The 25,668-nt window shown below is 46.7% G+C and overlaps 1 protein-coding gene across 1 annotated transcript in view; it reads right to left on the bottom strand.

Moving 5' to 3' along the window:
- The window catches only part of DAPK1 (death associated protein kinase 1), a 165,417-nt gene that overhangs the window by 66,442 nt on the left and 73,307 nt on the right, over nt 1-25,668 (bottom strand). Inside the window, exon 3 of the mRNA XM_080668571.1 lies at nt 9,311-9,532. Within this exon, the coding sequence (XP_080524697.1) occupies nt 9,311-9,532 (222 nt within the window). The remainder of the gene's footprint in view (nt 1-9,310; nt 9,533-25,668) is intronic.

Raw genomic sequence — 25,668 nt, 5'->3', positions numbered from 1 at the left:
TCGGAAGGACCAGACACTAGGGGTATTTTCTATTTACCTCTCCAGATCCATGTTCTATCCTTTCCATCAGTTCTGGGTCCAGGGAAGCTGCACACAGAGACTGAATAAAAAGCTTTCTCTGTCAATTGGCTTCTAGTTTGTTTTGGCCAACGGGTAGCACCAATAAGGAAGAAGACTGAGGTCAACTCCACCTCCTCATGGTCAAGTTGCCATGAGTTGGCTGAGTTCCCCTACTGAGGGCTCAGCTCATGTCAGGTGGTTCTGTCTGTGTTTTTTGTTTTTTTTCTCTCTCTCTGTGAAGTTATCCTTTCTAGGTTCCCCAAGCCACTCCCCTTCCTACCCAACAGGTCTAAGGGTGGTTGGAGCTTCTTGCTATCCATAGTCTTAGGGTGCTGGCCTGTCACTTGTTTTCTTATCCCAATGTTCAAGGTTTCATTCCTTACCCTCTAGGACACTTAGTCAAGAGTTGTTGCTTAAGGCCCTAGCAGGTAGATTAGCATCTCACAAAGAACAACGTCTCCAACAGTGGTCAACTTACTGGCTCTTGAGCCACATGAGGTACTTTCATCACATTGTCTTGTGCTTCTTGCTCTATTTGGACTGTCCACACATTCACTGGGCCAAGCACAATTTAAGTGCTGTGGGTGCCAAAGTAGGACATAGTCTTGCCCTCAAAGAAACAGATTGAGGGGGCAAATATGCACGTACAGCTGTAATGAGAGCCCTCACAAAGCCATCCTGGCCTTCATTCCCACAGGAGCATGAGCACATTCTCTGCCCCTTCCCAGCACCATGGAAATGCTAAGAAATGAGGGGCAAGAACAACATGGCTGCTGAAGAAGCAGCTCTGGAGAGAGACTCGGGAAGTTCCTCCAAGTCCAGGTTGGCTTTCAAAAGCTACTGAGTCACGGCTTGGAAATGGAGGAGGCCAAAGGCAGCTCAAGGCCACAGGAACACGAGAAGCACTGCTCTAGGAGGCAGAGGTCAAGGTGACTGGCAGCCCTAGATGAGGAGGGGAGGGGGTGGGGCAGGCTGAGAACATGCTCTCTGCTCCAAGGTAGTCTTTTTTATTTAACTCACTCCTCCTGTCCCCGGGAAAGGTGACAGCTTAGAACACATGGACAATGGGCCTTGTAGGCTAAGTCCTATACAGGCTCAGCAGAATTTAAGGACTCAAACAAAAAAAGTTCCCTCCCCAAGAAGCTCCTGTCTGAGAATTAGAGTCCCCCACCCTTATATCTGGATAGGATGGGCTCAACCTTCTGAAACCAGGATTAAATGAGATAACACAAGGGAGGGGGCCCCACAGTGCTGACCCAAAGAGTCAAATGAAGTGCAACTCCCCATTCTTCTACCGGGCTCTGGGTGTGCAGAGGTAGCTGAGTGGGGCAGGGAGCCTGTGACTGGGACAGCCTCCACCACACAGAGAGAAAACAGGGGCCAGCAAGGAGAGGAACAAAATAAGAGGGGAAGCCAGAATGTCTGAGGGGTCAGTTGGAGCCACAATTCCACAGAGTTCCTCCTGGGACATCCTCTCAAGTCATTGGTTAGGGGGGTGGTTGGCCAAGACAGGAAGAGTAATACGATTCGTGACATGGCTGTGAATTTCCAGGAGGAAGTGTGAACAGTTCTTAGGGATTTCGAGTCATAGGTAGAGTCTGTGGCGTCCAGACGAGGATCTAAGAATACCATGACTAAGCTGTGGAAGTCCCTCAGGCTGGCTGGCGGCCAGTAATGTTACCCAGCTTACCAAACCTTAATGATTATAGAGCTTTCTTGGAAATAAGCAAATATACCTTCTATTTATAACCTATGGATACAGCAGAGAACATCAAGCCAGATATTAAATTATGACTATATAATAAAAACTACAGATCTATGAGCTCAGATACCACATGTAGTCTGCTTTCATGATTTGCATTGTCCCAATTTTTCTAAGACCAAAAATGCCCGTTCAATAAACACTAAGGAAACATTTTACAAATGAACTGGCAAGAAGTTCAGAGTGCGGGTAAGACGCTGTACATACAGGGCTTTGTTTTGTGAGAGAATGCCTGGATGGAAATTCACCAACTTTATGTGATTTAATTCTGTTGTGAAAGGTTGAGACTGCTGCCAAACGCACTTTCAGATCTCTGTTCTTGCCTAATCGCAGCTATCTGAGGAGCCAGATGCCAAAAGCGTAACTCAGAACAGTTCTTGAAATTACCTTTGTGAATAAAAACAAAAGTTCAAAAAGTCAAAAGAGCTGGCTCCAGGTCAGGGAAGAGAGAACAAATGTAGCAGCAAAAAACCCCCAACCATTTAAGACAGTGGTTGGCAAACTGCGGCTCGCGAGCCACATGCGGCTCGTGAGCCGCGGTTTGCCGCTCTGTTGACTAATGAGTTTGCCGACCACTGACCTAGACTCTCGATTCCAGTAATTACAGGCTGTTGTTGTTCCTTGTGATTAAGCCCCTATCCCAGTGGTCGGCAAACTCATTAGTCAACAGCGGCAAACCGTGGCTCGCGAGCCGCGGTTTGCCGACCACTGAAAGACATCTGAGTGTGCCTTGTGAGGACCAGGAGAGGCACAGAAAGGGTGGAGATGGGGGGCCGAAAGGCTTCAGACATTGGATTCACCTCATTCACTAGGATCACTTAGTTCCCTATGACTGCCTTCAGCTTAGTACAGCTCTGTCACTTTTATTTTATTTTATTATTTTTTTAAATATATTTTATTGATATTTTACAGAGAGGAAGGGAGAGGGATAGAGAGTTAGAAACATCGATGAGAGAGAAACATCGATCGGCCGCCTCCTGCACACCTCCCACTGGGGATGTGCCCGCAACCAAGGTACATGCCCTTGACCGGAATCGAACCTGGGACCTTTCAGTCCGCAGGCCAACGCTCTATCCACTGAGCCAAACCGGTTTCGGTCAGCTCTGTCACTTTTAAACCATCGCTTCAATCATTGTATTTGCTTCCCAAAAGGTTCTTGCAATTCTGGACTTGCTGACGGTGCAGCATGAACTCATCCACATACATCCAATGTGCTGATAGAGAATGAAAAACATTCATATTCATAGTCCTCCTAGTTTGCATCTTGGTTTGGTTAAGAAAGAGCGAGCCAACTTAATGATCGTGCATAAAATGGTCTAATAGTGCACAAATGTTTCAATACAACTCGGCAGCTGTTTGCCATGAGCAAATCGAATTCCACAAATTATTAACTCAGTCAAAGTCAAAAAGAGAGCTAAAAAGGGGAGTTGTTCCACAGGTATAGAGTTTCAGTTCTGCAAGTTGAAAACGTTCTGGAGATCTGTTGCACAACAAGGTGCCTACAACTAACACTACTGCCTGTACGTTAAAGATGGTTAAGATGGTCAATTTTATGTTGCGTTTTTTTAAAATTTAAGTTAAAAAAATAACAGAATGCATTATTCATTCCATGCCCTTGCACTTGGCTATAACCACAGCATACTTCACCAATTAAATTGAGTTTTCTGGAGAGAGAGGAGAGAGAGAGAGAGAGAGAGAGAGAGAGAGAGAGAGAGAGAGAGAGAGAGAGAGAGAGAGAGAGAGAGGGAGAACACAATAATACATGCATGCTAGCTAAAAAGGGTTAATCAAGAATCTCCTTAAAATTCTAAGCAGAACAAATAAGGGGAAAATTTAGGGTTGGAGACCTCATACTGGCTTGATTTCTTTGAAACAATGCACTATGCCAGTGGTTGGCAAACTCATTAGTCAACAGAGGGGCAAACCGCGACTCGCGAGCCGCATGTGGCTTGTGAGCCGCGGTTTGCTGACCACTGCACTATGCCAGTACTTATGTGACAATTCTAGGGTTTTACTTTCAATATTAACAGGGTAAACTTTCAGATGGGTGATTCAAAGCTAAGGGGACTATCCTGGAGCAGGCCGAGATGGGGTGATGTCCCCTCCTGCCTCAAGTCAGACCCAGACCCACCCACCCCTCTGCAGTGCTCCTCTGCCCAGGCCTGTGGGGAGGAAGAATCACACTCCACATCATTTCTCAGTTGCCTGATGTGATGACCATGATTCCATGCTCTATTTTTAACTAGCTTACAGAATTTTCTATCCAACTAGTGCGTCTGTATTAGTTTGTGAGGGCTGCTGTAACATAGTACCCCACACAGGGTGGCTTAAAACCACAGGCATTTACTGTCTCATAGTCCTAGAGGCCAGAAGCCCAAAATCAAAGGGCTGGTCGTCTTAGTTGCTCCTAAGAGCTCGGAGGAAGTACCACTCCAATCCTCCATCTTCGAATGGCACTCTCCCTTTGTCTCTGTCTTCCCACGGCCTTCTTCTTACAAGGGCACCAGTCATATGGGATTAGGGGCCCACCTTACTCCAGTGTGACCTATCTTGAAAAGGAAAATGGGGGGTGGAGGGGGGGAGCTTGCAACCTAGTTCAGTATCTAGTTAAAACTGTAGTCTTACTTCCCCACTCTGACTGACTTGGGCGAGCTGCAGAACCTAACCCCAGGGCCACAGCTGACTTGAGCGGAGCTGTGGGGACCCTCAGGGGCCCGCCACAGGAGGAGATATATAGGTCAGAGCCTCCCCAAGAGTTCAGTTCAGGCTTTGGATCCGGAATTCCCCCGGAATAGCAGATCTTCCAAATAAAGGTTAAACTTTTCTCCCTCAGAGTGCTGGCTGATCGTTTTCCCGTGCATTCTGCCCCAACATCTTAACAAATTACATATACAATGACCCTATTTCCAAAGACCCTATTTCCAAATAAGGCCATATTTTGAGGTAAAAGGGATTAGAACTTCAACATAGCTGAAGTGTGTGTGTGTGTGTGTGTGTGTGTGTGTGTGTGTGTAAGACAAACATCAGCTGGAAATCTGTTTAAAATGCAAATTCTTGGGCTCCACCTTAGACCCACTGACTTAGAAACGCTAGAAATGCAGGTGATCAATAATATATATTTTAACAAGCCTTTCAAAGTGATTCTGATGCATGCTAAAGTTTGAGGACCATGATTTCAAATCATGCTGTACATTTAAAAAATCATTTTGACATGTTAAGTGCATATCTTGCCCTTCCAACAGAATCGCTAGCCCTTTGGGGCTGTCTCTGACTGTATTTATCCCATCTTGCTTCTTCCACAGTTGTGAGCAACTAATACTTATTGCTCACATAAATAAATAAATAGATAATGATTGCTTTGGCAGGCTAGAATCTGGACATCTGTACAGGCCACATGTGGCCTAAAGACAGGTTTTATTTTGTCTGCCCAGGAATACTATGAACTAATCGCCAGCATAAAAAACCTAGACTGCAGAGGTGTTGTTTTTTTTTAAAAAAAAACTGCAAGATCACTGGCAATCACTGGATCTGAAATTCCACACAGCAACAATCAACTGATTGATGGCTGCCTCTTTGAGGTGGGGCATCAGGGTTCCAGTTAGCCACAGTCCTCACCATTTCCTGATGCCTCCCCGACACTGGGGCCTTATGCAGAGCAACCTCGCTTACTTACATCGCCTAGCTGGCCCCTAAAAACATTTAGATCTAAACCATGCTGGAGAGAAGGAAGGCAGATAGAAAAATGCATATCTATCCACAGCCTGAAATACTTAAGTATACTTAATCAAGTTTCTGAGCAGCAACTTTACAAATGGAATTTCAGAGGCCAGTGTCACTGATTAGCACTGACTTTGCTTCTGAGAGTTCAGCTTCATGTTTCACAGGTCGAGTTATGAAATGACTACAGCATCGAGGATCAAAGGTTTGCAGGGCCCTGCCTGTGCGACAACTCGTGGGCGAGCTATAACATGGTGAAGAGATTTTATATCAGCATGATTGGGGAACAATGGATGTGGAGGGCAGGAGGTCGTGATTTTGAAGCACCACATATGCCTCCTTTGTGTATATCCTAGGCTGAGCTCCAATAGCAGATCAGCTATGAAAAGATTATTGCCCAGGGAAGCAAGTGGGGGAAAAGTCAAACTTTAAAACTACTTTCAGGCTTACATATATTTTAAAGGGCAGATCCTGGACTAGATTTGACAACTGTGCCTGTAACCCAGACACCAAACATTGGGAAAAAGGATAGAAAAGATACCATTTCCGTACCTCACCCAAGACACTGGGAGCAAGTTCATGAAAAAGTGAGCGGCGTGGTGGTCTGGGGTCTCTTTACCTCGGAGGTGAGGATGGGCCTGGGGTTCAGAGGGGGGGACTCACACAGAACAGTGGAGACGGGCACAAGTTTTCAAAGAGGCAACAAGCTTCTTAGTAAGCCCCAGAAAGCTACACTTGCCATGGAGTCCATCCCAAAGCAGTACATCAGAGAAATACAGCTACTCAGAGATTACTGAGCCAGAAGCTATAGATACATGGCCACTATAACGTCATAGGGCTACCTTCTGACAAGTTCTTAAATTTTATTCTCTCCTCAACCACCACTGTACCTCAGCACTCTTTAGAAAGAAAAGAGATGGAATATGTCACTGATGACTAAATCTTCCTTTAAAGCTGTTAGAATTTAGAACTGTAGGTGGAGACTATGGAATGTAACATCACAGGTGATCTGATCATAAATTCCTAACTGGGCAGGTCCTGGTGGGTAGTCATGCCCCAGGCATATAACTTCTTTAGTAAAAGGTTTATCTTTGCCTAAAGCAAGCTCTGTCCATTGTGTTTATGCATCTAGGTTAACACACCTTTGAAGTAAGCATAACCACCCACAAGAGAGCACTGAATCTTCCTGTGGGGAAGGCACAGTCTCCTAAGGCCCCTCCAGCCCCTTCTCACAGCTGCTCTTGGTGAGTTTTCACAACTTTTATTCAAGGTTACCACACAATGAACTATGTAATGTTGTGAGCCACTGTGTACCTCCTAGAAAGGTTATAATGAAAAACAAATTCTGATAATACTGAGTGCTGGTGCAGCAACTGAAACTCTCATCCTTTGCTGGAGGGCCTGACAAATGGTGCAGCCACTTTAGAAAACAGGTTGGCTGTGGCTTTTAAAGTTATACACACACTTACCACGCGACCCAGCAATCCCACTCATAGGTGTTTACCCCAAGGCAATGAAAACTTAGGTTCACACACAAGTCTGTATGTGAATGTTGACGGCAGCTTTATTAATGATTGCCAAACACTAGAAACAACACAAACGTCCTTCAGTGGGTGAAAGGATAAACATCATGCAGTGGAATACTATTCAGGGAGGAACTCATGTGCAAATCTCAAAAGCATTATGCTGAGTGAAAGAGCCAGTCTCAAAAGACCATATCCTATATAAACAGACTTATATAACATTTTCCAAAAGACAAATGGATGGAGAATAGCTCATTGGTTGCCTGGGGGTGGGGATGGAGGTGGAGGGTGGGTGTGACTACAAAGGGATTAGTACAAGGGAGTTAGGGGGTGATGGGACTGTTCTGAATCCTGATTTGGGTGGTGGTTACAGGAATCCACGTGTTAAGTTGCATGGATTTGTACCACCCTCCTCCAACATCAAGTTTACTGTATGATAATTTACAATGTCACCCAATTTACACTCAGGATAAATGCGCCTAATAAAAAATGTCTCTGCAATGGGGTCAGTCAACAGAAGCTGAATCCATAATGAGCACCTGCAGGTGGGCGTGAGGAGGGCAGTAACGCACAGGCATCATGGGTGCAGTTTGGTATGTAAAGAGGGTAAGTGACACTCTCAGTCACTGGGCACAACCTGGTAATTCTCCGAAAAGGCAAAACAGGTGTGATCTGTAATGTTTCTTTCCCAGCAACTTTGTATTTATGGTCTCTTACAACAGCTTTAAGGGAGGAAATTTAGGCTTAGAAATGGTGAAGGATTTACCCCGATTTTGATCTCTGTTCTGTCTGGTTCCACAGCAGCCACATAAAGCCACAGCGTGGATTAAACTGTGATTCCTCCCTTTTCTATGCTGCACCTTGAGCAGGCCCCTCAGTCCGTTGTGCTCTCCAAGTCCCGCCCTGCCTTTAAAGCAGTGATTGGGGAAGAGAAGCTACTTTGCCCTCAAGGGACAGAGGGCCATGTCTGGAGACATTTTTGGCCCTCACAGCTGGAGGGGACAATGCCACCAGCATCTGGTAGGTAGAAACCAGAGGTGCTGCTAAGCATCCTACAGTGTCCAGGATGGCCCCCCGGAAAAGTAATTACCCAGCCCCAAATGTCACCAGTGCAGACGCTCAAACTGCTTGGTTTAAAGGAACAAAGAGAGGAAATATGTGTGAGCCAGACACGGTGCTGGGCATTTTTAAATGCTTTTCTCCTCAAGACCCTTTTGAGGGAAGTATTATTAACTCCAGTTCACAGTTAAGAAGGTGGTTGCTCAGACCCATAGAGCAACGTGGCCAAAGCCCAGTGATGAGACAAGAAGCTGTGGCTGCCCCAGGCTGCTGTGATGACAAAGCCCAGAGTTCCCGCAGTGTGGTGCTGGGGTGGGCTGGACCCTCCTCACTTCCATCTCCTCTGGTCTCAAAAAGTCACCTCTTAGCCCTAAGAGATCTGCAGACAAGGGGGCCTGCGGGGCTGGCAGGAGGGAAATGTGACTCCAGAGGCTCTCAGGAAAGGCGTGGGCCCGTCATCACTCAGAACCTCCCAGGAGTGGTGGTCACCAGCGTCCTTTTGCTTCACCCATCCCTCCGCCCTCAGGGCACTCAGGTCTCTCCTCTCTCCAAAGAGCCCAGAGACCTTCCCAGCCAGTTGCTCCAGGACAGTGTCCTCTCCTCTCCCCCAGCCTGTGCTGTGGGATTTGGACACCCAGACAGCAGCCGGGGCGGACGCCAGTCCCAGAACAGTGCACTATGATCCACATCCCATGGGCAGGGTGGGCCTCAGACACCAGGCAAACTGCTTTAAAAACAAGTTTCATAATCACCTCTGAGTGATTCTGGTCCAATTTTACCCTTTCATGTAATGAGAACCGACAGTTCCAACAGCTGAAAATGGGGTGTGTGTGTAAGATAGAGGGAGGAGGGAGAGACAGAGTAGAAGAAAGGGGGAAAGAGAATGAAGAAAGAAGTAGAGAAGGACATAGTATACTTAAAAGCTTAACATAAAACTCAGAAAACAGATAACCTTTTAATAAGCAAAGAACCCTAAGATTGGGGAACACTTGCAAATCAGGCGAGAATACATGAATGGTCTTCAAAATTACTCCAGATAACTGCAGCTAGGCAGGCAACATACCCGAGTCACTTCTCCAACTTGGCAAAGCGGAGTCCATTCTTGGCCAGGCTGGGCACGGCCCCCCTTCATCCCCGTGCCCCGCCTCCCCGCTCCCAGCCCCGCCACAGCCACGCAGAGGGCACTCACAGCTCCAGAATCAGGATGACGTCCGTCTTGTTCTCGTACACCTCGTGCAGGGTGATGACGTTGGGGTGCTGGATCTCCTTCAGGATGCTGACCTCGCGCTCGATGTCCTCGCGGCTCACGCCCCGCCGGCTGGATTTCGTCCTCCTTTTCTTGATGAACTTGGCGGCATACTGCAGACCCGTGCTCTTCTCGCGGCATTTCTTCACCACTGCAAACTGCCCGCTGAAGAGAGGGGACGGAAGAAGGACACGAGTCATTTACACATTCTTTTTGTTCATTCAAATACAAGATTCGAGCAAGGATGTGCCAAGGGTGGGGGGGGGGGGGGGCGATGGAATTGTGAGTAGAAAAGCCCAAATTGTGAGCAATTAACACAGTAAGCAGGGCTAGTTCTTATTATATTTCAGTTTTATTAAGCCAGTTTCTTTATGAACGAGGGATAAAAATTATTTTCTTGAATTATGCTTTGTTGAATCGGTAATGATGCCTCCATTTCTGTGCTGGCCTCCTTCCCTCCCATTTCTGATTCAGGGACCGCGGGAAGGAGCTCCTGGATCAGACCTCACTCCCAACAAGCTCTTTTCCTTGTGTGTTTAGGGAAACAAGAGATGGAGAAGAGGGAATTGGTAGGAAAATATGTAGAGCCCTGACTCTGATGACATATTTCTAGCACCAACAGTTATCAACTGAAACAGCAGAACAAAAATAAGCTTACTTTTTTCATACCTTGGGAATTGATGAGCCCTATGGACTAGACATCTGCTGGCTTCTTCTCCAGCATCACCACCCTCCTCTTCCTTTTCCAATACCTTTATCTAGGGATTGTTGTGGTTCTAGGAAGCTGCCTCCATCCACAACTATAGATACAGATCATGTGACCTGGGCTAGGCCAATCAGTGCACTGTGTTCTCCTGACTCCAGTGATAGGCCCAGGACCTAAGTAAGACCTTCCAGAGAATGTTTAGACAGAGACTTTTTGATCCTCTAAAACTGCTGGCAGACACCTTGGAACCACATGAGGAGTCACTCTTGGTTTAAAGCTAATTACATTGCAGAGACAGAGCCAGTAGAGGAATAAGACTAGGTCTGTGGTAACACTGGGAGTGGCTAGATCAACCCTAGCCTGAAACCATCTGCCTTTGGAAATTTCAGCAACATTGGCCAATAAATTCTCTTTACTGCTAAAGCCAGTGATTTGTATTTTCTATTTCTTACAGAGGAAAGTATCCTATCCATCTAGTGCCACAGCAAATAACCAGAGCCTCCTATGCATATATATAAAGGAATATCTCTATATATAAAAGCTTAAGTGACCATTACAACCAATTGCTGTGACACACACTTACCACCAGGGGGCAGACGCTCAATGCAGGAGCTGCCCCCTCATGGTCAGTGTGCTCCCACAGCCAACCTCCCGTGGCTAGCCAACCTCCCATGGTCCCTCCCCGCACTGGCCGGCACCGTGCACGAGTTCGTGCACTGGGCTTCTAGTTATAAAATAACATGACACACAATAAAAGGTGAAGACATAAGTGGGTGAGATCTTGAGAGGTAAGTAGGCTACCCTGAATGTAAGTGAAACAACAGAAAGATGCTTCTTGTAATGACCCTCACTTCTTCCCTAGCGCCCAAGGCAGGGTCGGTCCCCCCATCACAGGACCTGTACATTTCTTGGCACCCGCTGGAGAACTGCTATGCAGAGCATTGTCACAGTTATTTTTAGCTAGTTTCATTCCCCTCACATGAAGACAAAAAGGGGAGAGAAAATCAAATAACTGGTAATATTCTGATGCTAAAGAATGGATACTTTAAAATGTTACTCATTTACTTGAGCAGCAGAAGGCCAGAGAAGAAAAAACACATAGTGAAGGATTATTTTTATGGCAGTATCTAATTTTTTGCATGACAGGTTATTAATGCCCTCTTTCCCCCTGCAGCAGGAGACCAGAGAAGTTGAATAAATCACACCGGAATGCTAGCACCGATAGTCTGTAAACTCACGACCTTAAAGAGCCAGGGGGTCTGTTACGACTTTATTACAACCATCTTCTAATTTCTCTGGGGAGTGAAGGACTGGGCTTTCTATCTGTTGAGGGGCAGGGGGTGGGCTGCAGAGATGGGGTTTATGGAGAAAAGCAGGAACTCAGCCCCCCTCCTCACAGAGACGGTATCATGTCCCCCACAGAGGGCTCTCAAGGGACCCCAGCACAGAGAGGAGGCAGAGTGCACTTCACGGGCAGGACCTCCAAACCATAAACATCTGTCCTTGGGGGCGGGGGTGGTGGTGGGCTATGATGCCTCCCACAGGCTATAGGCACCTACAGGCACCGTGCCTTATCTCACGGGCTGTAATGACTCAAGGCAGACTGTGGTTTGAATCACCTTGCGTTAAAAAAAAAAAAGTGCCAAAAAAATAAATAAAATCTGCAGGCAAACCACAAAGAATTTAAATACAAGCTTAAATTTAAAGACTATCTGAGTGTGTTTTCATCGCCAAATGATCCATTGTTGACTGTTGCCCCCTTTTCACTCTGTAAGATTCACATCATCCTCATTTCTTCTGTCAATGAGAAAGCCAAGCTTCAGAGGGATGTTTTAAAAATTGCTCTAAATCATTCAGCAAGTAAGTTTGCATAATTCAGAAATGACTCCAAATCCAAGTGCAGTATTTGCTCCAAAGCTCTAGTCATTGAGCCAGGTTGCTATGCTGGGCTTGTGTCCATTTTGTTGGAGATACAAGCCACCCCCCTCTGAAGTTGCAGGACTTCATTCTAGGAACGAGCTTTCTGGGGGGAAGGCAAAGAGAAGAGGCTTGTGGTTAAAACGTTTGGGCAATGTAGCCTTCTTCTTGCCACTGAAAACTCATCAAGTGTTTGAATTAACGAAGCCATTGCTTGAATATCCTTGTAGGTGCTCTGCAATAAAAGGTAAACCACACTTCGTGTGCTTAGGAAGCATGATATTAACAATTAGAAAGAACCACAGAAGAGTCTCAAGGTCAGATGGCAAGCAATTGGTGAAGCATCTGTGTTTTTGGAGGTCTTACGTATTTCATAGTGCATTAAAAATGAACCTGTCGGCCCTAGCTGATTTGGCTCAGTGGATAGAGCATCAGCCTGCGGATTGAAGGGTCCCAGGTTCGATTCCAGTCAAGGGCACATGCCTAGGTTGCGGGCTCGATCCCTGGTGGGGGACGTGAAGGAGGTAGCTGATCAATGATTCTCATCATTGATGTTTGTATCTCTTTCTCCCTCTCCCTTCCTCTCTGAAATCAATAACAAATATTTTTAAAACAATAACAACAACAACAGCAACAACAAACACCTGTCGAACTCGGTTTCATCCATTCAGGTTTTTTTTTCAAATTCATTTCTTTGTGGGAGTTTTGCTCTCGCTTTGGAAAAGATGTGGTGGACAAGCAAAGTCAAAGATGTTGCATTCAGAATGCAGGAAGAGCAAGTTGCCTGGAGCAACTATTTTTTCTGCCCATGGGTTGGTGCCTAACCTAGGCTCTAACATTTTCACTGCTGACTTTGATCCAGACACCACATTAGAACAAGCTCCCACCCAGGAAGTGCAGATTAAAACAAACAAACAAACAAACAAACAAAGAAAAAAACCCAACTAAAATAGCATATAATTTTTGGGAGAATTTAAAGCATGCATCTACCCAGTACATATGACAGTTAAAAATTACTTATGGGAACTATTTGTTATTGCGAATTCCCTACATTAATGCTAGAAACAGATCTGGCTTAAATCAAAACAGCTTGATAAGTTTCAACTCTACCCTCCTTCCAAGTCTTAGCAATAAGGTTTCTAATTAACACAAAATAACTTTTACTTTTGAATTCACATGTCAAGCCCCTGGCACAATTATAGTGCTGGCTTATGAGCCAACTATTTTTCCTGAAGAGCTGTGTTGACAGAGTGGCAGCAGCTTGGATCCTGGTAGAAAACTGAACTTACAGGTCTTAAACAAGAGGTGATTTTTCAAGGATGAGTTAACACTGGGTAATAATTCACATTTATGACAGAGGAAAGACCCTGAAGAGTTTATAGACTAATGGGAGAGACAAGCATGTAACACCAGAATGTTGGATGGGCCATAAAAAAGACATGGCCACTTGGCCCCTCGGGGAGAGAGAGTAAGGAGGTCAGGAGACCCAGGCTGTGTCTTCAAGGCTGGATGTGACCCGGGAGGTGAAGGTGTGTGTGGAAGGATGAGCTCTGAGAGAAGAGGGAGTGGCGGGGGAAGATGAAGAGCAGCTCCACAAACAGGGTCCCGCCCAGAACCCCAACTCCGTCAGTAACGTGGGAAAACAAGGACTTCTGAGCCTCAGTTTCCCCATTCATGCAAGGGTGATGACAACATGAAGTGAGACCCTGCATGTGAGTGTAAACTGGGTTCTCTAAGCACATCAGGTCCATGTAAAGGATGAAAATTAGCAAGATGTCTCAGCTTCCTGCTTCTCAAAGAAGCACAGAGGGTCATATTTCAGCGGCTGAAAAGCGGCACCAATTTCTTTTGGCCTTCCTACCCAACAACTTTGAAATCTGTGAGTTAAGTCTCTATCCCCCCTGCCCTCCAATCAGGAATAACAAGACTATTTTCAATTTAGATGGAAGCCTATTCGATTTGTCCCCTTTTGTCCCCAAAGGACCTTGTGCCTTTGCCTGGCTACTGAAGTGTTAGCCTGTGGGTAGGTGAGGCCATATCTTCCATCTCCCATGCTCTTCTGCAGGTGACCTGGCCTCTCCCAGCACCAGCTGGGCTCTCAGCCTGCTCCCCTGGAACCTGAGCCTTGCTTGACCAACAGAATGTGGCACAAGTGCTTCTGGGGGTTCTGTCTGCAGTTCTCAGAACACGCATTCTTGGGAGCTCCCTCTTGGAGCCCAGCCCTCGTGCTGGGAGAAGCTACGCTATGTGGAGAGGCCGCATGGATGTGCCTCCGTCAACAGCTCCTGCTGAGCTGCAAGCAGCTTTAAAAGGCTGGCCAGGCGACTGACCATCATGGATGTCTGGCCTAGCAAGTCTTCAGATGGCCCCTGTCCCAGCTAACATCTTAGTGCAACCACACGAGACACCCTAGGTGAGAACACTCAGGCAGCCACGGAGCATGAGAGATGTTTGAAGCTACCAGGTTTGGGAGTGTTTGTTACACAGCAATGGACAGGAGGAACAGCCACTGAAATATGTGGGATGGTGGACTGAACGGAGGACCCAGGAAGCTGAGTGGAGGAAGGCTTCCATGCAGAGGGTGGGAGGCCAGTAGCTGACCGATGCCAAAGACCGACCTAAGGGAAGAGGGTGGAAAGGAGTGGGAGCGCCCTGACCATCTTGAACACAGGTTCCCCCCCAGGCTCACATAAATGAGCCCTCTCGTTACACCAGCGTGTGTGGGCTCACCTTTCAGGTTCTTCACTTCTCATCTTGGCAGCAGTTCCCCATCTTTCAAGGAAAGTGCTGCATCAGCTAGGAGGGACCTCTGTGCCAAGACCAAAACCACCACCAACAAACCCCAAAGACTCACTGAAATGTCTTAACAGAATTCTGGCTGAGCTGTGCTCATCTCGTTCACCTTTCACCTCGCCCCACCCCCCACCACACACACACCAGGGAAACACACATAAACCAACCACTCCAGCAGGACCCAGCACACATACCGCTACCTAATCTGTATTCTGACTGGTCCGAAAGCCAGTCACATTCCCACAGTGTCAACACCTTAGGGGACGCAGGTGAAGACGAAGTGCTTTGTCCTGGTTCAGTGGAAACCTCCCCTTCCACCCTAACCCACCGATGAAGAAGGCTGACCCCTCCGGGAACTGGGTCCTCAGCACTGAGCTCATTTCCCTCGGAGTGTTCCGTGGTGCAGCCCACATTAGCAACTGTTCTCCTGGCCTCTGAAAAGCTATGCGTGACAGGAAGGCAAACCACTTTTGACAAAAATGCACAACTTGTGATTTATTATTATTATTATATTTTTAAACACTCCAAAAACTATTTGAACTGCTACCAGGGCTCAGTCAAGGTGGCAAGGTCTAGAGAACCCAATGAGGAAAGCAGCAGGTTGCCAGGGCGCCCACCGGGAGAGGCAGAGTTTGCGGAGGGATAAACAGCAGCAGGTCACCCTGGGAACCGAACAACACCTGCGACTCAGGAGTGAGATGCTGGATGAGAAGTGCTGCCTAAGGGCGGGCAGGGAGGCTTGAGGAACGCACCTGGTGGAGGAGGGCCAGCCCCAGAGGCGCACACCTTGGGGACAGCATCCTCCCCGGAGGTCGGGACCACACACAGAAGTCTGCCAAGCAGAGCAGGGCAAAACCCGGAGCCCGAGGCAAGAGTGTACGAGGGTCTGAATTTCTGCACAAGTGTGGTGCTGCCACCAGGGGCTCAAGGAAGCCAAATAAACAGAGTATCGGGGTGGCTGGAGCAGTGTCATTATAATGAAGGACTTAGCAAATAAGAAATTAGAAGGACAGCAGTGAGCACCTTTGTTCAGACCACCTGTCTCGATGAGACCATAGCAGGGACCGTCTGAGACCCATCTGGAGGAACACGTCCATGTAAAGACATGCTACTGAGAGAAAGGCATTCATGGCCAAGAAGTTTGGGGGAAACAGGGTAAACAGAGTCACAACAGGCCTCTGTAGGCAGGACTCAGCAGACCCTGCTCTCTCTAAGAGGGGGTATAGCATTCAGTGTTTCAAGGGGTTTGGGGCTATTCCCCACACTTTTTTTTTTTTTTTGGCATGGAGCATTTTGAAATCCAGTTTTCTTAGGAAAGTTTGCTTTGGTCCTCTCTCCCATTAAATGGCTGGCTCCTGAGAGCTGGGACTCTCTTCGCACTGATTCCTTTCCATTCTCAGCACAGAGCTCCGTTTGGAGGTTATTTCCTAAAGCAAGACGCCAGTCACAGTATTCTCCCTCAGGCCTGGGTGGGGCTGAGCGCAGAGCTGGGGGTGCAGGTGCCCACGGGGTGCAGACCCTTTTGGGATGGTGGCCCATGAGAAGGGTGGGGACAACTAAGTCAGGCCACTCCTGGCCTCTGCCTTCTGCCTCCTGGTCAAGGGCTGAGTAGAGGAGACAGGAAAATGCACAGTGGTCCCAGTCCTGCCAGAAGCCTGGTACCATTTGAGACTAGCAGGGGATTTTGACGTTTTTTCTTTCAGAGTCAATTGCATTTGATTATTCAAAGAGGCAGTGAGAGCAGGCAGAGCAGGTGTGCATATCGGGAGCTCCAAGGCAGAGCAGTGGTACTTGCTGGTGGATCTACAGGTGTTGCTGAGGCCTCGCTGCCACCTTGGACCACGTGACCCGCCCCAGAGAAGAGTGAGGAGGTGACGGGCAGGGGCCCCGACCCTGTGGAGCCCTGAGCAAGGCCTGACTGGCCTCCCGGGCCCTGGACTGACACAAGCCTGGCGATCACGCTGCCATCGTGTTCTGGGGCAGCTCCTTGGGTCTGTCACTCGTCGCCATGCCTAATCTCGCCTGATTCAGATCTGGCCTGTGACTTCGGGATTTTACAACCGGCAGGAATTAACAAGACCCTGCCTTGTCACAGAGCAGCGAGTGCTACAGGAAGGGGGTGTGCACAGTGAGGGGGGGTTCCGCTCTAGAAGAGGCCTGAGATAACCTAACTCAGGGCCAGGGCCAGAACACAGGCTTGGTGCTTGACAGCTGTTTGTTTTTGTTTTTAAAGCCAAAGAGAAAGGAAAGATGAAAACCAGCCTTAGGAAAGTGTCATCTGATACAGTCTAAATGGGACCTCCAATGGACTAGACCAGTAAAACAAACAACGATACTCCAAATATTTTCTCCGAAATATACAAGCGCCCCATCGGAATCAGGATGACCCCGGGGAGAATAAAATGACCTAACAGAGAAAGGGTGTCACACAGGGTGCAGCCCTCCCATTTAATCAGTGGTGACAACATCAGGTGACTGGAGACTGAAGCTTCCTTCCCCAAGTCCATGTTTGAGCTGCAGGGGGCCCTCCGGTTGCCCAGCGGCGTCTCAGAGGGCTCGGTCCCGTGCTTGATCATTCCGACTTCAGCGTGCTGTCCCTTGGGCCAAACCCATTATTTGATCATTCTGACTTTGTCATGTAATCCCCTTTCAGCTACTGGCTAAAGTTAACTGGGCCATAAGGCACGATCTGTATTCAACTCAGCAAGCTGCTCTCAGGGGAAAAAAGTTGAAAAAGGGAGTAGGAGGTTCATATAACTTCATGGCGAAAGAGAAGACAGACGAGGAGCTGAGGTGAAGTTCCTTATTCCATGGCCCCAAAAAAGGAAGATTCGTTCAAGAGGCTCGGATTGAAGCCAAAGGTAAAGAGAAAGGAACAGCCAGGCTGCCTGATGGGCACAGGCTGGGACTGTGCAAATACTACACTGAGTTGTACAGATGAGAGGGAGCTTATAGGGTCTATGGGCAATCCTGCCTGGTATGTCCTCTGCCCAGTCCTGGAGCATGACAGGCCCTGCATAACGAGGTACAAACGTTTTCATGTCTTCCCTCTCAGCTTCAGTGGAAATGCTGTTTGCCTGTGCGTCTTCATGGGCAGGTTTGGGGCCCTCTGTCGTGCTTTGTCATTGAAAGAATTAGCTCCAAAGAAGTCAGGCCTGTGTTGGTGAAGAGTCTGGACTTGAGTGACTTGAAAGAAATGCAAATGTGCTTGGTGGCTTTTAGTGCAGCCCTATGACCGAAGCTCATCGCAGTTGCTGTTCAAGGGCCTATCTGGCTCTGGAGACTGAATCCAACGGGGGGTGTAGCAGCTTCTTCCGGGTTTTCCTTCTCTGTGGTTGCAAGAGGCCCAGGCCCGGGTCTCAGTGAGGCAGCGAGTGGTTGTCTGGCTGTCTGCCCAGCCGAGAGGAATCCTTTTCACAGTGCTCTTGGCCAGCCCTTTCCCATGATGTCTACAGATCTGTCACCTTGGCTATGAACCAGGTGGGGACTCACCTCACAGAGGAAGTCTAAGGAGAGGAGAAAACAGGCAGAGGACTGAGGGGGGTCACTTCAGGCCAGGCAAGGCGAGGCTGGCAGGGAAATTCACTGCTGGAGTTACCTGAAGAGAGAGCCACGCAGATAAAACTGAAAGATGATAAGTCAGAGAGAAACCAGAGCTCCCGGGAAGTCTGAGTGTTCCCTCAGTGGAAGCAGAGCTCACTGGAAGCCTGCCAGGCGGGCTGACCTCACCCCTGTGATCAGACCGAGCAAACGTGAGGCTCTTGTCAGAGGCAGGGGAAGGCTGTAAATACCGCATCCAGGAGACCAAATACATGGATGACGTCACTTCTCCCAGGAAGTGAGACTTCTGAGGGACAGATGTCACCAATCAGGTCATAGGTCAAACCCTCAAGAAAGGAGAAGTAATGTGCGTGTATGAGGTATGAAAGTGATACCTCTTGAAGTTGGGATTGCAAACCAACAACCTTTCCAGGGGGCATCACTTCCTAAGAAAATGTGTAACCTGAATTCAGGGAGACTTGGAGTGATCATCCACAGGGGGCTTCAGGAGCTTTGTCTGATGGAAACATAACTTCCCGGCAGGCGAGGGAGGAAGGCGCCGAAAGTGGGAGGGGGCATTGGTCTCCATTCTGCTTCTAGGCTCCCACTTCCTCATCCATAGTTTTGGGGGCTGAGGGTCTTGACACCCCTCTCCACACAGATGGCAACTTTGACTCTTAAAGTTTGAACTTTAGGCCACTTCATTGAGACCATCACCCAATATATTACCTTTGGAAAACTGGTTAGATCACACTTGTATACAGGATTCTTTCTGAAAATTAACACCACTATTCAGTCCCAAGAGTTCAACATTGCACTCAGTAACACATTAGAATTAATATTAGGCTCAACCACCTTATGAGTCACCTTAATTTATAAGCTGACTACCTATTTATTTAAATTGTTTCCACTGACCTTTCTGGACATGGAAAAGCAGTTATCCCAGGACTTAAACATAGCACACAAGATGTCTCATCATTTGCTTCAGGAACCTCTTGGCCCAGGGCAGTCCACATGCATTTATTTCTCTCAAACACTCACTGGGCTCCCGCTCTGTGCTGGGCCCCAACTGGTCCCTGGGAGCTGCTCACTTGCCCTGGAAGCTTGTCAAGGGGACAATCAGTGTATTTGATCTCCTACATACACTTTTCAAGCTAAGGTATATGACAGTCCTCATATAGGCTATCTCTGCTTCAGGAGAATTCTCCCAGTCTCCTTGGGGCCAAGTGCTTTGTGTAAGCAGTTGTCTTAGGCCATAACTTCAGGTAGCTAGGTAAATTCCCTAATTGGAGCACAACCTAAATATTTTTTAAATAAAAATTTCTCATAGTCATTAAGCAATTTATAATCGGCCCTTGAAAGGCCAATGAAATGTGCAAACTCCAAGAAGGTTAGATTTCTAAAGAATGGAAAATTGGAAGGCAAAACGCTATGATCTTGTATAAACACAACAAAATAGCACCAATTATTCAAAAAACCTAAATGAACTAAGATTTAGAAATGGAAAACAGAAACCACAACCCAAACTTAAGTTCACTTCTAAGCAAAAAGATGGATAGAAAAGGACAAAAAATGGCTGGTCAGAGTCAATGGTATAGGTAAACACAACTAACACTCTTCAGCTTCCATTTTTGTGTGTGTATGTGTAAGGCCAACAGTGATCTTCTGTTAGGGGAAAGCTGGGAAATTACTGTTAAGCTAGAGATGACGCTAGAGTTTAGAAAAGAGAGAAAATAAAAGATTCCCTGGCTAGGCATTTAAAAGAAATCCATATCTTCAGGTCTAAGAAAGTTACACCTCAGTGTGGCAGAAGCAACTTAAAAACATTGCTGATCATCTTGGACAAATGTTAAGAAATGATGCTGTGTTGATGTTGAAAAGAGGACCTAACTGGATCCCTCTGTAAGATCAATTAGCTTGTTATTAGTCACCAGCAAAAATTGAGAATCAAATACTGATCAGATGAATTAAAAACAGCAGGTGGACCAATAGGCTGCACAAGCAGCCAACACGCTCCCCTGCCCCCGACTGGGTTATGAGACAAGCAGAAATGGGAAATTATACAGACAAGAAAGGAATGTTTTTATTTCGGCAAGGCCTGTGACATGATTTTTCATATTTCTGTAGGTGAAGTGATAACTCACCATGTGGTGGATTTGGCAGGCCACAAGGCTCTGGAGTTTAGCACTGTCCTAGACAAGACATTCTTCAGTACATCAGAGGAAAGCATACTTACCACATTTTAAAATAACTAATCTAAAAGGAATGGCTGAATTTACTGACAGAACCTAGAATCTAAATTATCCCACAGGCTCAATAATAAAATTCATAAGAGAGCCCGGCTGGCATAACTCAGTGGTTGAGGGTCGACCTATGAACCAGGAGGTCATAGGTTTAATTCCTGGTCAGGGTACATGCCCAGGTTGCAGGCTTGATCCCCAGTGTGGGACATGCAGGAGGCAGCCGATCAATGATTCTTTCTCATCATTGATGTTTCTATCTCTCTCTCCCTCTCTCCTTCTCTCTGAAATCAATAAAAATATATTTTAAAAAAACTTTCATAGGAGAAATGCCTATAGTTAGGTCCAAAGAAGTTAATCTTTGGACCTAACTATAGGCAATTGATATAGAAAATATCTGATGGTTCTAGCTGATTACAAAGGACACAGGCACAGTGCAACCGCACTGTCACCCCAGTGCTCAGGAAGGGCTGGGCCCCATGCTGGGCACTTGCGAGGAAAAATCCTGACAATGTAGGTGGCAGTCAGGGGGAGGACAGGGCAGTAAGAAGGTTTTGCCTCTGGTGATGACAACTGTTGCTACCTGAAGGGTTGTCAAGAGGCCATCAGCCAGGAATGAGGGGGAGGTTACACAATGATCTCTAGATTCCTCCCAACCTTAAGATGCTTTGCTTCTAGGGACAGTGGAAACCCAGACTGGCTTACTGTACTCGCTCAACTAAAGGAGAACATATTGTCGCATATGTGCAGTTGAAATCCTACAACAGAATTTCTTTCTCATGTATTTTCTGAATTTCTGTTATACTAATGAGCATCCCAGATTGAAACTCAAAATAAAATTCATATTGCCCTCAACGTCTCTAAACTCTATTTGGAAATGCAGGTAAAATTAACTTTAGTAATATATTTTATGTATCCCAACATATTAAAATATTATAATTTCAACATGTCAAGAATTAAAAATTGTGACATATATTACCTTCTGTGTGTGTGTGCTTGAATCTTAGTGTGTGCCTTACTCCCACAGCACACTTCAGTTTAGACTAGCCGCATTTCAAGTACCCTAGCTAATATTAGAGCTATAATATAAAACTGGGACATACCTTCATTATTTTGTTTATAGAAGAAAAGTGGAAAGGATACTCGTAAAGTCACTGGGAGGTCAACCATGGCTAATTGAGCACATTAATCATTGCAAGATAAAAGATACCACAGCTGACTTTATTAGAAGACTAATAAGAGACCAAGATTTCTCTTGGAAACCATACTATGTATTTTGGATATTTCTCTTAAAAATATGTGAACACATTTTCACCTCTTCAGTTATGTGCACTAAGGTGGTTTTCTTTTTAAACATACCCTGCTGTTTGGACTATGGAAGTCAATTGGACAACAAACATGTTCTAACAAACATTTATGTTCTGGAAGTCATTGACTGAGTCTTGAATCCGCCTTTCTCTAGCCAGTTCCTGTTGGTATAACCACTGCTTCATGCGATGAGCTGATGGCTCCAAAAAGGCAATCATCAAGATTTCTATGCAGCATATACCACATGAGGCTACAAAAATATAACCGGCCCAGGGAGAAATAGAAACAGAGGTTATGATTCAGCTGATTTTAAAAGTCTGATCCTATCTGGTAAATTGACTTTTTAATATAACGTTATTTATTTCATAGTTACTCCCTCCCTCCTGCCAAGGACTAGAGTAGAGAAAGGCAGATAGTGACAGATAGTGAAAAAGTGGTGGATGGACTCGAAGTTTCCAATGAGGCCAAAGAGCGGTGATGGTGGCAGGGGTGGGGAGGAGGAGCCGTGAGAATGGCTGCCTGGATGTGCAGATTTGGGTCGAGTTTCTGGTGATGCTGTGGAGCAGAGGAAAAGGTTACTGGAAATGAGGAGGTAATGGTTACATCATTCTCAAGGAGGTTAACGGGGCTGACAGGATGGCAGGGGAGAGGAAGGTTTCCACTGTTCACAAACATCTGCCCTTTCTCTGCACCATAAACCAGGGCTCATTCATTTCTTCTTCGCTTGTGAGAGATCCTCACACTGATATCCATTATGTGCCCCCCAGCTCATGATCATCACAGGAATTAGCAAGCCGGTCACGAGGGACGCATAGGACTGCCGCAGAGCGCTCAGTGCTCCTGCCAAACTGCCCGTTTAAACGTGTGAAACAACTGGGGTCTCTCCCTGAATTCCAAGTAATTGCTACGTTCGTTCGTTCGTTCGTTCGTTCGTTCGTTCGTTCCTTCCTTCCTTCATCCATCCACTCACTCACTCACTCACTCACTCACTCACTCAATGAACATTTCTTGAGGACTGTCTATGTTGTCTATGTGTCAGACATGGCATGATGGTTCCCCCCCAAAAAGGGGAATCTGTAACAATGACATGCTATTCTTCCCTCTCCCGGCTGAGACAACCTCTAGGAGTCTTTCTCCCTGCTTACCATGCCTTGGCTTCCTTATAAAAAACAGAAAGATAAACATATTGCCCCTTTGGAAGTGGCCAGCTGTGCCCGCTACTGACCTAGAGAAAGAAGGTGCCAGATCAGTTACTTCTTGACAGAACATGAACATACTACGCTGCTGCTGATTCCGATCATCAACATCGCAGGGTCCTTCATAGCTCAGAGATCCCATTAGAAGTGGGGGCAGTTGGTCAAGTGTGACCGCGGCAGGGAGAAAAGCTTCATGGTTACCGGTAGCCATGGCGGAACCAACTGAAATGGGTATCAATTTCAATGAACTTGCTAGCCACTTCCTGACCACATTTTTCAGGAGGACCTGTCCATTCTATGGAAGCGCAGTGAAGACTGTCACGGAATGTCAACCACTCCTGGGCCCCAAAAGGCTAGATGTTACCGTCCCAGAGATTCTAATGACTGCTCTTTCTCTACTGGCTTTTTCGTGACACCTTTTAACGCATTTCACCTGTTATGGACTGAATGCATGTGCCCATCCATCCAATTCATATGTTGAAGCCCCAGCTCCCCACTGTGATGGGATTTGGGGGTGGGGCCTTTGGGAGGTGATTACAGTTAGATGGGGTCATGAGGGGAGCCCCATGATGGGATTAATGCTCTTAGGAGAAGAGACACTGGAGAGCTGGCATCTGAGGACACAGTGAAAAGGCAGCCGTCTGCAAGCCAGAAAGAGCTCTCAGAGAACCCAACCTCCAGCCTCCAGAACTGTGAGAAAATTAATTTCAGTTTAATTAAACTGGTTTACACCACTCAGTCTGTGATAAGATTAATACACACCTCCAAGTTCACTTTGCTTTAAATTCATTTGGTACAATCAGAAAAGCTGCCAAGATTCTAGCAATTCTTTCAATATTATATTATGTCCACTTACTTCAGATCTCACTAGCTGCTCCAGCTCGCTAAGAAAGGGACTGGAGGAGAAGGACGTACCTGGTACGGGACCAGACTCCAGCAGAGCGCAAAACCCATCTTCGTTGAAAACATAAAGTTGATTCTTTTATGTAGTCTAGCTCTGAAGGCCTTCTATGGTGTTTTCTTTGACGGTTTAGTTCTATCTTATAGAGTACCAAACTCTATGTGAGGCCCTGTTCAAATTTCTTATTACATTAAGCCCAAGAGTTTCAAATGAAAGAAACGTTATTGCTAATTTTCTGAATGTGTAACAACATATGGCCTCCGGTGTATGATCTACTCCAGGGTGAAGGGCGTGATGAATTAATTGCTGGTTTGTTCCCTCAATGCAGACCCTCTCTCTCCCCACCAGGTGAATGAAGTTCCTCCAAGTTTCCCAGCCAGCTCAGCCAGGCAGGTTTCCAGGCTGGCTCTGTTTTGGGCTGGTCATGTGAGCACATTGCTTTTGTCCCCAACAGCTATGTTGCATGCAGCCAAACGGGAAGTGGGAGAGGATCAATTCTAGTTCACAACCCAACCTGGCCCCAAAGACACATGGGACATGTGGATCTCAAAACCAAAACAGGCTTAAATGCCTCCGAAAACTCAGGCTCTGGCGTCAGTCTTCTCTATTATTCATAACTGCGATTTTATCTGATAACTACGCATTTTGATTTCAGGATATTGTTGTTGGTAAAATTAACTAAGTTTTTCAGAGTCACAGCTGGTTCCATCCTCGGGGCTGGTGCTCAGGCGAACCTGAGTCTACCTGCCTCCAGGCAGAAGAGCTCTGAATGCAGCAAGGACACTCCCGCCAAACCCCTCTGCTCTTCCCAGCTGCTCCCCTCGGACGGAAAAATGAAAACAAAAGTACAATAAAAATGTGCAATTTGAGCGATACCATCCGTTTCCAAGAAATGATAAATACATCCGTGCATCTCCAAAAGCTATTTGTTTTTGGATGCTGGTCTGATCAGCAGAGAAAAACAGCCAGCATCACAGTTTTAGACAATGAGTTTGGAAGCGGTTATGGAGACTGAGAACAGGTGGAGGGAAACCATTCGGAGAAGTTACCTGATTTCTGAGCCGCGTGTTTGCTCTGCGCTGACTCTGCAGTTGGGGGGAAAAGTGGGGGGGAGTGGGTACAGTGGTCCCACAGAGGTCTGCGTCAGCAGCATTTTATAGGAAAGTCTACACCGAGTTGAATAAAGGCCACATACCAAAATAGGACCAAGTTTTCATATTAAATGTCCTCACGTGCAGTCAGAACCACACTCGGAGCACTACTTCTCCTTAAAATTTCAGAAAACCTCTTTCTACATTTAACATCCAGTCGTACGTGGGGGATGCACATACGGGCTACCTTTCCAGGGGCCCTCTAACCCCCGCTGGAAGACCACAGAGGGCAGAAAGGAGGAAAGCCTGCGGGCAGGTGGTGAGGGCCGCAGAGCAGTAGCAGGTCTCATCGGTGGCGACACTCTCATGCTAGCCTTGTACACAGAAAGTGCTCAAAAATATCCGATAAACGAAACTTTGGAGCAAGAGGTACTTCCAAAGATAAAAGGATGAGGGATAGGATTCACTCCTGTGGAGATTGTATTTTTCCAAAGCCAAACTGGGACCTGAGGTCTAAACAGTAAAATTATACAAAATATCTGACATCGCTTCTGCATCGCAACACCAGGAACACGCACCCCTCCTGCTGCCACCTCTGCGAAGTCCCTT

Source organism: Plecotus auritus, assembly GCF_963455305.1.
Source record: "Plecotus auritus genome assembly, chromosome: 5".
NCBI classification, from domain to species: Eukaryota; Metazoa; Chordata; class Mammalia; order Chiroptera; family Vespertilionidae; genus Plecotus; species Plecotus auritus.
Note: the sequence above shows the minus strand (reverse complement) of the source record. Positions and strands in the feature narration are given on the sequence as shown.